The sequence below is a fragment of the Microcaecilia unicolor genome, chromosome 13, assembly GCF_901765095.1.
Source record: "Microcaecilia unicolor chromosome 13, aMicUni1.1, whole genome shotgun sequence".
NCBI lineage: Eukaryota > Metazoa > Chordata > Amphibia > Gymnophiona > Siphonopidae > Microcaecilia > Microcaecilia unicolor.
The window spans coordinates 88,795,932-88,810,613 of NC_044043.1; the positions used below are offsets into that span (position 1 = coordinate 88,795,932).

Here is a 14,682-nt window from a genome sequence, read left to right on the forward strand (position 1 = left end):
TTTAAGTACCGTATTTTTCGGACTATAAGACGCACCGGACCATAAGACGCACCTAGGTTTTAGAGGAGGGAAATAGGAAAAAAAAATTTTTCCTCTTTCCCTCCTCTAAAACCTAGGTGCTCCGGTGCGTCTTGTCCGGGTTTTGGACCTCCGTCCCGTACTTACAGGATTCTGTGTTCCCTGGTGGTCTAGTGACGTCGGGGCAGGAAAGAGCCCCCTCTTTCCTGCCCATCGCGCTGCTCTCCGTGCTTCTCAATGCTTTCCGACGGTCTCGGCGAGATTCAAAATGGCCGCCGAGAATCTCGGAGAAGCACGGAGAGCAGCGCGATGGGCAGGAAAGAGGGGGCTCTTTCCTGCCCCGACGTCACTAGACCACCAGGGAACACGGAATCCTGTAAGTACGGAACGGAGGTAAAAAAAACGCTACCTTCGGACTATAAGACGCACCCCCCATTTTCCTCCCAAATTTTGGGGGGAAAAAGTGCGTCTTATAGTCCGAAAAATACGGTAAGTGTGTGCCGTCTGTGCAGTGGGTATACCAGAGCAATCTAATAGCTATATACAGCTCACATTTTGTGACTTTCCAAGTTATATTGTTCCATGTTGGCTGACATAAATGTAAAATACATTTTAAGAGGGTGTTTAAGTTTGTCTCAGAACTTTTCAAGATTCATATTTCAGTACCGAAGCCCTTGACTTCATCTTGCCTCTTCATATAATCTGAAACCTGTAACTCCATGTACAGAGTTAAATTGACAAGTATAACTGTATCTTGTTTTCTTTTTCCTTTTGTTAGATCGACCAAGGATGCTTCTTCTTTCACAGCAGTCTTGAATAACCTGCGGGTGTTTTTAATTTTTGACTGGCTCTTTCTGGTTCACGACTTTTTGTACATGCCAGGCAATGTCAGTCAAACAGCTAGGTCTACCTCTCTCGGACAGCGCAAAAGCAGCACTGAAGGAGCTGTGATACCCCAAACCGTCAAGTGTGGTGTAGTGACCAAGCGTTCATCTGTGTCAGTCGTACCCGAAAAACAGCTGGAAGTTAAGATCAATGTGACCGGTGAGTGTGTTTTGCCAGCCTCTTCCTTTTGAAGTATTTTCTCAATTTAGAAGTTTTCAGCTTATATTAAATTTTCACAGAAGGATGACGAGGAGGCTGGAAAAATTACTTCTTAGTGTGAAGTTAGTTAAGTTTTCTGCTGTTCCTTTTTTGTTTAATTTCCTTGATCAAGTCTTTTCCCCTGGCTAAAACTGGGGCAAAATCCAGTACACTCCAAATGAAATTGAGCGCCTGGGCCAATCAGAGCCCAGAACAACAAGTTTGAAAGTATACTGCAGGCTGCCTTTCCAAAAGGCTTAAACAAAGAATCAGCCTTGTTTCTGAGGCAGCTTCAAAACATAAACATTCACCACCTGCTAGCCAAACTAGAGAAATACACTTCAGGAAATACCCTATACACTTCACAGGCTTAAAACACACTGTTCTGTCACACTTGCCTTTGTACCTTTTCTAATTCTGCTGTTATCTTTTTTGACATGCGGTGACCAGAATAACACACAGTTCTCAAGGTGTGGTTGCACCATGGAATGATACAGAGGCATTATAACAGGCCTTGACAAATTCAGTCTAGGAGCCAGCCCCAAAACTTAGGAGACAGAATCCGAAACATCTTAATCTTCCCCAGTCCTCCATTGCCCCGACCGAAGCTCAAGGAGGCATTCTCTCAGAGGTTTTACTTATTTATTTATTGCATTTGTATCCCACATTTTCCCACCTATTTGCAGGCTCAATGTGGCTTACAGAGTCCTTTGTCATTCCATGATATCAGATACAATAAGTGATGTGAGGAGATTAGGTAAGGGACAAGCGAGAAGGTTTAAGCAGATAGGTATAGAGAGTAGAGTTTCATAACTGGGTGGGTTGGCGAGGTGATTTAGTGAGGTTGAGGGTTTTCATTGTAGGCCTTGTTGAAGAGATGTGTCTTCAGAGCTTTACGAAAGTTGGTTATTTCGTCAGTAGTTTTTAAGGTAGTAGGTAATGCATTCCACAACTGCGTGCTCATGTAAGAGAAGGTGGTTGAATGCATCAACTTGTATTTTAGTCCTTTGCAGTTGGGGAAGTGTAGATTCAGAAATTTGCGAGATGATCTTTTGGCATTTCTGGGAGACAGGTCCACGAGGTTTAGCATATAGGTTGGGGGTTCTGCATGGATGATTTTGTGAACAATCGTGCAGATCTTGAACGCGATTCGTTCCTTAAATGGGAGCCAGTGAAGTTTCTCTCTTAGGGGTTTTTCACTTTCATATTTAGTTTTTCCAAATATGAGTCTGCAGCTCCTTGGGGCCCAGTTTACTAAGACTATTTTCCCTTTCTTTCCAAAGGAAAAGAAAGGTTTAGTGAATTAGGCTTGTAATGCATTGCTGCACCAGAAGCCAGCTGTCCTCATAGTAGATAGTAGATGATGGCAAAGAAAGACCTGCACGGTCCATCCAGCCTGTCCAACAAGATACTCATATGTGCTACCTTTTGTGTATACCTGACCTTGATTAGTATCTGTCATCCTCACGGTACAGACCGTAGAAGTCTGCCCAGCACTAGCCCCGCCTCCCAACCACCAGCCCCGCCCCCCACCACTCCTTCCTCCAGTGTGCTGTCATCAGCATTCCAGGGCTCTCTAATAGCTGTGGCAGGGATGATTTTACTTCTTTGGTTCAGTTATCAACTATAACAAAGGGTTTCCATCAGTCTCCCCTTCTCTTTCATCACCCTTACCACCTTGTCGTCGGTACCCACTTGAGGTCAGCCTCCATAGAGGAGATTTGCAAAGCTGCGACTTGTGTCATCTGTACATATATTCACATCTCATTACTGCCTTGAGCCAAGATACCTGATGTGATAGCCAGTTTGAGCAGACAGTCCTGAAAATTTTGTTTGGTGTCTAGAATCAAACTCCAACCCCCTAGGCCCAATTTTGTTTAGTTCCAGGTTGCACTTTCACGGCAAGTATGTACATCTTTTCAGGCTAATTTTGAGGCCTTGACATTTTAAGTCCCTGTTCTCCTAGTATTGTTGTTTTCAGTGAGCCTGGTAGCTAGGGATTCACAGCTGTTAGAATACGAAGACCTGCTTGTCCTCGGAGAAAACAAAGTTACTCGCCTGTAGCAGGTGTTCTCCGAAGACAGCAGGCCAAGTATTCTTACATACCTTCCTACTTTCCTTTGGAGTTTATTCATATCTGACTGAGAGACCCACACTCGCATGGTGGGTGGGATGCTACCAGAAAATTCAGTCTCTATATTCAGTGTGTACACCAGGCTCTGTCAGATGATGTCATCCAGCTGTGAGAATACTTGGCCTGCTGTCCTCAGAGAACACCTGCTACAGGTGAGTAAGTTTGCTTTATGCATATCTAAAACGCAAATAGGGCTTCTAAAATGCACACCCTAATGTCTGCAACAAGTAAATAAAACTTTGTTAGTAAAACACTTTCAAAGGAGAAAAGTAATCAAACATAGTTACGGATTAGTATAAACTGGGAATATGACTTAGCATTTGGTAACAATTGAAACAACTGAAGTGGCTACAGTGCCACAGTCACAGTGTGAACAAAGACAAGAGATAACAAAAGGACTTTAAAAACTTGTCCCAAGATAAGAATTCTCCACAAACCAAGCTCCAGGTCTCACGGCTGCTACTGACATTCTTTGCGATCTCAGGCAAATCAGTTCATCGCTCTCGTTGGCTCAGGTATTCATTTTCTAATGTACATGAATGTTTTAACGTGCATTAATGCACATTAATGTGATTTAACATACATTATTTAATATAAGCCCCCTTACAAATACTTGACCTCTTTTTTTCTCTGTAGTGAGGAAATTAACATGTACCAAATAGGAATATTTCCATTATGTAGCTTCCCAATATTACAGAACCTGTGAGATAGTTGTGTCCATCAACCAGCAGGTGGAGATAGAGAACTGAAAACTGAGCTCAGACATGTCTTTGTTAGCATCTAGTCCAGTTCCTTACTATTTTCTGTCTCCTGCAGGTGGATGGACACACTTTTCAGCCTCTGGTTCTGAATGATTTGCTCTTGGTCCAGTTGATCAGTTGGTCACAGTTGAGCTTTGCAGGTGGCTTGAGTCTGCAGAGTCATATCTGGAGGTCTTCAGATCGCTGTCTGTGGTGCCCCTCAAATTTACTTCTTTCATCTCAACCAGTCTATGGAAATTCATCCTTTCGCAGAAAGAAAGAGAAGCTCAGTATTCTTCCTTGAAGCTTCTTGTTGTATGTAGAGTCCTCATTAGATATCTGGAAGTAACAAATGAGTTTCACAAATCAGATAGACAGTGCATTTTGGTAAACAGAAGCTTGGTCTTTTGACTTCCAAGGCCACAATTGCTAGATGGCTGAAGTAGACAATCGTATTGGCTTATTTGCTTGTGGGGAAGCAGGATCCTCGGGCCTTACGGGCTCATTTGAGGTGTACAGCAACATGCTGGGCGGAGACTGCCTTACTGTCTGTGGCAGATATTTACAAGGCGGTGACGTAGACGATTCTGCATACCTTTGCCAAGCACTGCAGGGTGAATGTTGCAGTGTGCTCAGAAGCCAGTTTTGGTGCTTCAGTCCTCAGGACAGAGGCATCAGGAAACCACCCACTCTAGGGATTGCTTTTAAATATCCCACAGGTTCTGGAATAGTGGGAAGCTACGTATTGGAGAAATTAGATCTTTCCATTAGTCCTTCCCACTATTCCAGAGACCCGTCTGAGGTTTATGAGATGTTTAATTGTTGCAAAGTAACGTGTCACATAATGACTGACACCTTTCTTGGTATTTCCTGCTTATCTCTTGTTCTTTTCAAGTTGTCCAGAGATGAGAGAGGTCCAGACATATTTGTCATCTGGTTAGTGTTAGGTTATCGAGTTGTTGTTGTTTTTTAAATTTAAATCTCTTTGTTATTATACATTTTATACAAGCATATCACTTGCAAAAGAAAAATTCCACTATGGTAATAATTCTAAGGGAAATTATCTCTACACAGATTAAATAATTCTATAGTTTCATATAAGTCCACTACCAGAGTCCAATCAATATATATAAAAGGCGAGTGTCGTACTCACTCGCAAATGCGCAGTAGAGACCTCTGCCCCGCCCCCGCGTCAATACGTGATGACGGGGGGCGGAACAGAGAGGGTCTGTACTGCGCATTTCTGAGGGAGGGACACCGCCGTCTAACGCTCCCCCCACCCGAGTCGCCGTCGCCGCCACCCACCTTCTACCCGGTCGGGCCCTCGCTCCACTATTGAAACAGCGAGGGTCCGGGAACGCAGCACTGAGCTCTGCTGAGCTGCCGACATCGCCCTTCCTTCTTCTCTGCCTCTGTCCCGCCCTCGACGACGTTACGTCACACGAGGGCGGGACAGGCAGAGGAGAAGAATGAAGGCCGATGTCGGCAGCTCAGCAGAGCTCAGTGCTGCGTTCCCGGACCCTGGCTGTTTCAATAGCGGAGCGAGGGCCCGGCCGGGTGGAAGGTGGGTGGTGACGGCTCGGCGGCGGGGGCGGGCCTTTTAACCCCCCCTTCCTATAATAGCCCGTTTTTACGGGCTCAAAGGCTAGTAGTCCTATAAAGGAGAGAAAGGAAAATAATCTTTACATCAAATTGAGTTTCAGACAGGTTTCTGTTCGTTTTTTTCTTATATAAGAGCTCTTCTAGCTGTTATAAAGGAGGACAATTGGTCAGGATCAAAATATACATATTTCACTGACTGGTAGGAAATTAAACATTTGCATGGGTATTTAAGATAAAATGTTGCTCCCATTTGGAGTACCTCCTGTTTCATTTGCAAAAACTTTTTCCGTCGCCTTTGCGTTTCCCTCGCTAGATCTGGAAAAACACGAGTTTGCAAACCCCGAAAAGTTTTATCTTTCTTCTGAAAGAATTTTTTTTTAATCCAGATCTTGTCAGAGGGTAACGCTACTGTAGCCAACAAAGAAGTAGCTGTTATTTGCTCTGTATCTGACATTTCGAGCAAAGCTGAAACATCAAGTGGTTGATCATTTTGAATATTATTCCTTTGTTGATTGTCCTGTGAAAAGGGTGGTATATCTTTGTCTTCTATTTCGGGTTATCGAGTTGTTTTAAGGTTTTTGTGTTTATTCTGAGTTTCTCCTTACTGCTTGTCTCCATAAATACTGAGGAACTGGACTGGATGCCAAGAGAGAGATGTCTCAGCTCAGTTTTCAGTTCTCTATCTCCACTTTCTGGTTGATGGTCACAGCTAATCCTACAGGTTCTGGAATATTGGGAAGGACTAATTGAAAGAAAATTATCAGGAAGTGGCTTAGCCAGACAGCCAATTTTGGGTGGGCATGAGCCCAAATTGGATGGGCACAACATTTTTTCTTCACCTGCCCTACTCCCACTTTTCACCCCCCCCCCCCCCCCCCCCAGTATTTAATAGAGGGCAGAATGGTTTGTCATTTTTAGTTGTTTTTATTTGTGTGTTTTAATTGTGATTTGTAATCTACATAGTTTGATATGTGGACTGTAAGTATTTTTAAATGAATTCCAAATTATTGTCAGTGGAGTCTATTTACTAATAACTCACAGTGCATTAGTGTGTGCTAAATGCAGACTGACATACATTAAAACTACTACTACTACTACTACTTAACATTTCTAGAGCGCTACTAGGGTTACGCAGCGCTGTACAAATTAACAATTAAGGACGGTCCCTGCTCGGAAGAGCTTACAATCTAAAGGACGAAATGTCAAGTTGGGGTAGTTAAGTTTTCCTGAGAAGAGGTGTAGTGATTAGGTGCCGAAGGCGACATTGAAGAGGTGGGCTTTGAGCATTGATTTGAAGATGGGTAAGGAGGGGGCACGGCATATGGGCTCAGGGAGTTTGTTCCAGGCATGGGGTGAGGCGAGACAGAAGGGGCGGAGCCTGGAGTTGGAGGTGGTGGAGAAGGGTACTGAAAGGAGGGATTTGTCTTGAGAGCGGAGGTTACGGGTAGGGACGTAAGGGGAGATGAGGGTAGAGAGGTACGGAGGGGCCGCAGATCGAGTGCATTTGTAGGTGAGTAAGAGAAGCTTGAACTGTATGCGGTATCTGATTGGGAGCCAGTGGAGTGATATGAGTATATCGGTTAAGGCTGAAGATAAGACGTGCGGCAGAGTTCTGGATGGACTGAAGGGGGGATAGATGGCTATGTGGGAGGCCGGTCAGGAGTAGGTTGCAGTAGTCAAGGCGAGAGGTAATGAGAGAGTGGACCCTTTAGTGTCCATCAATCTGTTCCCATATGACTTATTACGGGAACATTGGACACTAAAGGGTTAATGCATTAGCACAAGTTAGTAAATTTAATCCTTAGATTATAAAATCTTGGGTTCCTTCTTCTTAAGAGACCAACTACATTTCCTCATGGACCAAACTTGGGTTTCCCATATGGTAGTTAAATGTGCTTCAAGGGGAAAATGTTTTAATACTTTCATTGTAAGAGATTTCCCCTCAACCTTTTAACAGTTTCTTGCTTATGATTGTTTTAATCAGGTACTGAGTTTGTGGTGGTTGAAGACATGTCCTGCTTGGACACAAATGCGATCATTCTAAAAGGAACCACTGTTCTCACTTACAAACCCAAGCTGGTGGATCATCCCTTCTCCGGTAGTCTGTCTGGCGTTGAGGTGAGAAGAAGTGGTGGATGGTTTCTTCTTGCATCTCTTTGTTTCTGGCTTCTATGCAGTCTTTGAGCAAATACAAACTACCAGGCACTGTCCATATTCTGGCATCCAGTACCTGCACAGTTTTCAAAGAAAAAGTATATGCACGCTTTCTCTTTGAAACTTCTCCAAGATACTGTATGCTTTTTTTTTTCTCTGGGTACTTTATTCATATGCAAAGATTTGAAAAATGCAGTGTATGCATGGTATTTTCTTCCTGCAATCCAAACAATCCCCCTCCTCCCCCATCCTCCTAAACCCCTCCTCTCAATGTGACTGAAAATACATGCATTCCACAGTATTGTCAACATTTTAAAATCTTTTTATTTTGAAGTACAAAGTGTAGATTCATGTGAAGATATGATAGAGGTTTATAAAATAATGAGTGGAGTTGAATGGGTAGATGTGAATCGTCTGTTTACGCTTTCCAAAAATACTAGGACTGGGGGGCATGCGATGAAGCTACCATGTAGTAAATTTAAAACGAATCGGAGAAAATGTTTCTTCATTCAACATGTAATTAAACTCTGGAATTCATTGCCGGAGAATGTGGTAACGGCGGTTAGCTTAGCAGAGTTTTAAAAAGGTTTGGACGGCTTCCTAAAGGAAAAGTCCATACATTATTAAATGGACTTGGGGAAAATCCACTCTTTCTGGGATAAGCAGTATAAAATGTTTTGTACTTTTTGGGGATCTTGCCAGGTATTTGCGACCTGGATTGGCCACTGTTGGAAACAGGATGCTGCAGGGGCGTAGCCAGACAACAAATTTTGGGTGGGCCTAGGCAAGAATTGGGTGGCCACCAAGTGTTCTCCTCCCCCCAAAAAATAATAATTGCAGCTGGTGGGAAAACGCTTCTTTCCACCTTGGCAGCAGGCATGCACTGCAAAATGAGCATGCGCAGGTGCCGGTGTCATGGAGAGTAGCGTTTTCGTTACCATCAGGGGAAAATCTTCAGCTGGCAGAGCTTGGGATTCCCACCAGTTACCACTAAACATGTGCTACTGTTGGGTGGGCCTGAGCCATAAATGGGTGGGCCCTGGCCCACCTAAGCCCACCTGTGGCTACGCCACTTGGATGCTGGGCTTGATGGACCTTTGGTCTTTCCCAGTATGGCAATACTTATGTACTAATGAAGTGTTCATTAGAAAGAGCATGAACAGATATTCAGTTTTTTAGTTTGCTAGGGCTTTAGCTGCATCGAGAGAGAGCTGGTTAACATTGGCAAAGTCACTTAGAAATTGCTCTCCCCAATAGCCTAATGAGTAGAAAGAACTTTCACATTTATCAGTATTAATGACTTCTCACACACATGCAGGGATGAGCACAATGTAAGATGTTTTCTGGTTGTCATTGTATTCTTGACTGTTTAGGTGTTTTCTTGCCGCCTGGGGAACGAGCAGGAGACGGCTCTTTCTATCATTGATCCTGTGCAGGTTCAGGTAGAGCTCATGGGTACATCTTCTGATCAGAGCGGTTTTGGGCTGATGGATGCATTCAGCAGTGAGGATTTCCCCCCTATACTGGAGGTAAAGCTTTGAAATGACATTATTTTTCAAGTTTCTGTTTTTCATATTCTATATAAAGTTATTCATATAACCACTGTGGTCAAGATATTATTTTCTTTATGTATTTTTAAAATGTGTGTCTCATCTAAATATACATAAAATTATCCACCCATGTGCAAGAAATTAAAACTAAAACATTAAAACCAAAACATAACACATTAAAAAAGGAAGACTATTTATGGACCGATGGGATTAGGATTTAGGCCTGGAACTTTCTCAGAGTGATTAGAAGTGGGCGGGTGCTAGAGAAGTACAAAAATCATCTATTTGTGTGTCAATTAAGGAAAATGCATATAAAGTAATCACTGGTTGGTATTATACCCCAGTGAAATTAAAAGCTATGTTTCCCACTACAGTGACAGACATCTGTTGGCAGTGTGTGCAAGTTAAGGGTACATTTTATCATAGCTGGTGGGAATGTGAACTTGTACGACAATATTGGTCTTGAGTGGTACAGGAACTGACCCGAATTTTGGGTACATCTTTCCCACTCACACCTCGAACTTGCCTACTAGGACCGAACAATACAACGGACCATCGCTGGCAGGTTAAACTTAAGACTTTGTTTGGCAGCAACTAAATGTGTTATTGCAGGGTTTTGGAGACAAACATCTGGGCCCACTGAACTGGATTGGCGCATATTCAGCAGATCGCTAAAACCTGTCGTTTCTTTATCTACAACATTAGCAAAATCCGCCCCTTCTTTTCTGAATACGCTACCAGAACCCTTATCCAAACCCTTGTCACCTCTCGTTTGGATTATTGCAATTTACTTCTCACTGGTCTTCCAGTCAGCCATCTCTCTCCTCTCCAATCTTTCCAAAATTCTGCAGCACGACTTATTTTCTGCCAAAATCGTTATACCCACACTAGCCCACTCCTCAAATCAATTCACTGGCTCCCTATCAGCCTCCGCATACAGTTCAAACTTCTCTTACTGACCTTTAAATGCATCCATTCTGCAGCCCCCCATTACCTCTCTACTCTCATCTCTCCCTACATTCCTCCCCGTGAACTCCGCTGTCTGGAGAAATCTCTCTTGTCATCCCCCTTCTCCTCCACCGCTAACTCGAGGCTTCATCCCTTTTCCCTCGCGGCACCTTATGCCTGGAATAGACTTCCAGACCCTGTACGTCTAGCTCCATCTCTACCTGTTTTCAAATCTATGCTGAAAACCCACCTTTTCACCACTGCTTTTGGCTCCTAACTACTACTCAGTTACCTCCCCTTGTTCCTTCTCACCCTGTACTTCCCTCGCCCTTAATTGTCTTGTCTGTCTGTATTATTTTTAGATTGTAAGCTCTATTGAGCAGGGACTGTCTCTCTGTGTCAGGTGTTCAGCGCTGCGTGCATCTGGTAGCGCTATACAAATGTTAATAATAATAATAAAGGTGGCTTGTCTTAGAGACTTGGCCATTCTGACTGATCGGCTTAAGGGATGTTATGACCCCTACATTGGAAGAATGGACACACTTGGCTATGTTGTATCCTGCACCGGAAGTGATTGTTTAGGGAGGGAGGGTGGATGGGAGGGAAGAGTTTGGGGGTGGGGGGTAGGGAGGAGGGTTTATGGGGGAGAGTTGGCGATCTTGTGGGAATGGAGGGGGTTGGTGGTGTTTGAGGGGGCGGAGGATTGGGATGGGTTCATTTATTGTTGCCGTTGTGATATCTTTATTTTGACTGTTTTGTTATACAAATTTTACAGTAAAAATTTACAGATTAAAAAACAAAAAAGAAGATGACAAAAAAAAGTCTGCTGACAAAGACATATAAGTGCATACATCTTTGGAAAACCATACCAATACAACTTCAAAAAGACCTTATTAAATAGGAAACATCCTGCTGTCTTAATACACAATGAGCTTTTACCTAAACATTTTTTTAAAAAGTCTGTATTCCTCAACACGCTTGATTGAGTTATTAGAGAAAGACAACACAAGGAGGAGCACATCTATGTACACACGCTTGCTCAGCACACAGGTATGCTCAGGGTAGGGGGGAGGGGTGGTAGGGAAGCAGGGGGAAGGGAGGGGGGATGGGAAGATCATAAGGTTAATGATGTCTGTAGTATGCATGTTATTCATTTAGAACGGATTGATATCTGACGGATAAAAAAATGGTAGTGATTTTCATTAATGAATATATGGACATTATACATAGAAAGGGGGATAGGGATAAAACAGAAAAACATTTGCTGATGGTGTGAAATATTTGCGCTTCACTGGATACTATATATATGTTGGGCTTTTGTGTATTTAATGGTGAATGTGCTAAATTGGTTTTGTTTTCAATATAAATGTTGAAATATATAAACAAACTAGCCGTTAAGCCCTTTAAAACGGGCGCGTATTGGAATGTTATTTTTCCCAAGGCCCCCCTCCCGTTGCAGCTGCAAGGCCCCCTGCCATCCTCCTTCCCTGCCAGCTCCAAGGCCCCCTCTGTCCCTCCCTCCCAGCTCCAAGGCTCCAGTCCTCCCCCCTTCCCAGCTGCAAGGCCCCCTGCCCGCCGGCCCTCCCCCCCAGCTCCCAAGGCCCCCTTCCCTCCCTCCCACTTCCAAGGCCCCCTGCTCTCCCTCACAACTGTAAGGGGCCCCATTCCCTCACAACTGTAAGGGCCCCCCTGCCCTCCCTCCCAGTTCCAAGGCCCCCTGCCCCCCCGTGCCTTCTTCCCAGCCAGCTGGAAGGCCCCCTTCAGTCCAGCCCTCCCAGCTCCAAGGCCCCCCCTCCTTCTGAGACCTCCCATGTCCCCTCCCCCCCAAGGTAGCCGCTAACGCCCCCCCCCACCCCGGAGTCGCCCCCGCCCCCCCTTCACCCGGCCCGGGCCCTCTCTTCGTTATTCAACTTACAGCAGCGCCAAAACAGCAGCAAGCAGCAGCTCCCATTGGCCTTCCTTCACTGCCTGTGCCTCGCCCTCGTGTGACGTCACGTCGGCGAGGGCGGGGCACAGGCAGGGAAGGAAGGCCGACGGGAGCTGAAGCTGAGCTGCTTGCTGCTGTTTCGGCGCTGCTGTAAGTTGAATAACGAAGAGAGGGCCCGGGCCGGGTGAAGGGGGGGGTGGTGGCGACTCCGGGGGGGGGGGCGGTAGCGGCTACCTTGGGGGGGGGGAGCGGTAGCGACGTCAGCGGTTCCCTCCCTCCCCTTCCGCGCAGTTTCCCTCTCTGTCCCGCCCCCCTCCCCCCGTCATCACGTCTTGACGCGGGGGCGGGACAGAGAGGGAAGTCTCTCCTGTGCATTTGCAGGTGAGTCGGTCACTTGCCATTTATAGGTTTGATTAGTTTTTAAAGCTTTCTTAAATTGTTGTAGCAAATATGTCCTGGAATCCTATTTCACGATACTGATCCTGTTTCTGTTTTCACATACTAGATAGAATTAAGCAATGGTAAATGTGTTATTGTGTGTTGGGAAGACAGATGTGGCTCCCACCTTGCTGCTTTTGTATGTAATTTCATCTTTTATTTTTCTTTTACTGAAAAATGTCCCTTTTTAAACTAAGTGTTTCTATATTTTATTAGGTACAATTGCACACGCTGGACATCCGATTATCGTATAATGACGTTCAGTTATTTCTGGCCATTGCTAAGTCCATTCCTGTGCAGACCAGCAGTGCAGCCTCCGAATCTTCCATTATGGACACTGACAGCCTGTCTAATTCATCCTGGGCAACTGAGAGCTTGGTACCAGCTTCAGACTGCAGGGAAGCAGCTAGGCATACACTGGATCCTGTCCTTGGTGAGCACTGGCTGCTAATCTGGGTTTTTTTTTGCATGACAGAGTACCTTTTATAGACATCCTAGCAATGAAATATTTAAATTGCTGTTAGTGATGGTTAGTGTGATTTTTCTATTGATTATAGTTCAGTTCCATATGGCGAGTTATTTTTTTGCTTTTTGAAATTTGAGATTAATTATTTTCATATAACTGTTGTGAACACCTGAAATTGCCAGTTTAGTTACTTGGTGATCTTACATAAGTGTTTTTATCCGCAACCTTCTGAAAATGAATCTAAATCTCACCAATCAAGACTTAGACCTGCAGTTTTGTCTGGCTGAAGTTATTAGACTACATTTCAACAGCCTAACTCTGCAGATCAGTGCTGGGAAGCAAAATCTTTCTTTAACCCCAGGAGCAGCTCAGTTCTTCAGCAACTAAATGCGGTGATATGAGGTAGCGAAAATGTTACCCCCACTCCTTTCCACACTGTACTACTATCTGTCATTCTAACTTTTTAGTTGGGTAGCTTTATTCTATGAAAATCAGCCCCTTGGAGGGCAATTGTATTGTAGCAGGTAGTCTAGATTGAGAGGTCAAGAAGGTACCTATTTCTCCTGGTGGAGTTCTCTGCAACTGTGCATCGCAGAGCTCCCCACCCCTGCAGAATGCGCAGAATTCTGTCAAGGTGCTGCTACATGGGGGGGCAGAGCAATTGCGTGTATGGGGGGGGGGGCAGAGGAAGGTGACAGTGTGATATGGAGAAGGGGGGGGGGGGGGGAACCGAGCAAGATGACTGTGCCATTGGAAGAGGGGGCAAAGCAAGGCGATAGTGGCTTGGGAGGAGGAGGATACTGGAGCCTGAGGAGGGAATTTCAGGCCTTGGGATGGGGAAATTATGTGGAAAAACACTACAAATAAGCAATATTCAGAATTGTTAAATATTGTGCACAGAAGTTTTGTACCTATGAGGCCGATATTCAGAACGCAGAAGTTAGCCAAACCGGCCAAAGATAGGACTGCCTTGCACGTGGCCAAATATGGCCACTAAAGTTACATAAGTATGTTTGTTGTTCCTATTTACATGATGCTTAGTAGTTGACAATATTAATTTGCAATCTTTTGTCTGATTTTTATTTTTATTTAAGGCTACCCGATCTACTATGGTCTCTTTTTCAACCTCAGGATACCCTATCTTCCCTGTTTTGGTGATATCTTAGAAAGATACCTTATCCCGAACCATGCGCTTTTGAGCGACTGTTGGCCTTCCCCCCGTTTCTGGTTTAAAAGCTGCTCTATCTCCTTTTTAAATGCCGCCACTTAAGTTAAGTGGCGATGTGCCGAAAACGGCGGATAGCCAGTTATATCGCTCGATATAACCGACTGTCTGCTAGCTGCTAGCCACCAATATTCAGGAGGACATGGCCAGCCATGTCATGCTGAATATTGGCAGATAGCTGGCTATGTGGCATTTAACCGGCCAGGTGCCGATCCTGACCAGTTAAATGCCTTTGAATATCGGGGGGGCGGGGGGCATGTGTCTTTATAACATTGCACCAGAAAAGCTGTAGCTATTTTGGCTAAAATTAAGCTGTGAACACTTAACTTGCTTGGTGCAGATGTAAATATTTGTGTGTAAATTATGCGTAAATGCACATTTTATAAAACTACATGTG

The 14,682-nt window shown here is 44.5% G+C and overlaps 1 protein-coding gene across 3 annotated transcripts in view; it reads left to right on the forward strand.

Annotated features, from left to right (window-relative positions):
* The window catches only part of VPS13D (vacuolar protein sorting 13 homolog D), a 386,590-nt gene that overhangs the window by 114,307 nt on the left and 257,601 nt on the right, over positions 1 to 14,682 (forward strand). For all 3 annotated transcript variants that reach the window (XM_030185614.1, XM_030185615.1, XM_030185616.1), the window contains exons 32-35: positions 797 to 1,062; positions 7,562 to 7,695; positions 9,105 to 9,260; positions 12,811 to 13,027. In XM_030185614.1, coding sequence (XP_030041474.1) covers positions 797 to 1,062; positions 7,562 to 7,695; positions 9,105 to 9,260; positions 12,811 to 13,027 — 773 coding nt within the window. The remainder of the gene's footprint in view (positions 1 to 796; positions 1,063 to 7,561; positions 7,696 to 9,104; positions 9,261 to 12,810; positions 13,028 to 14,682) is intronic.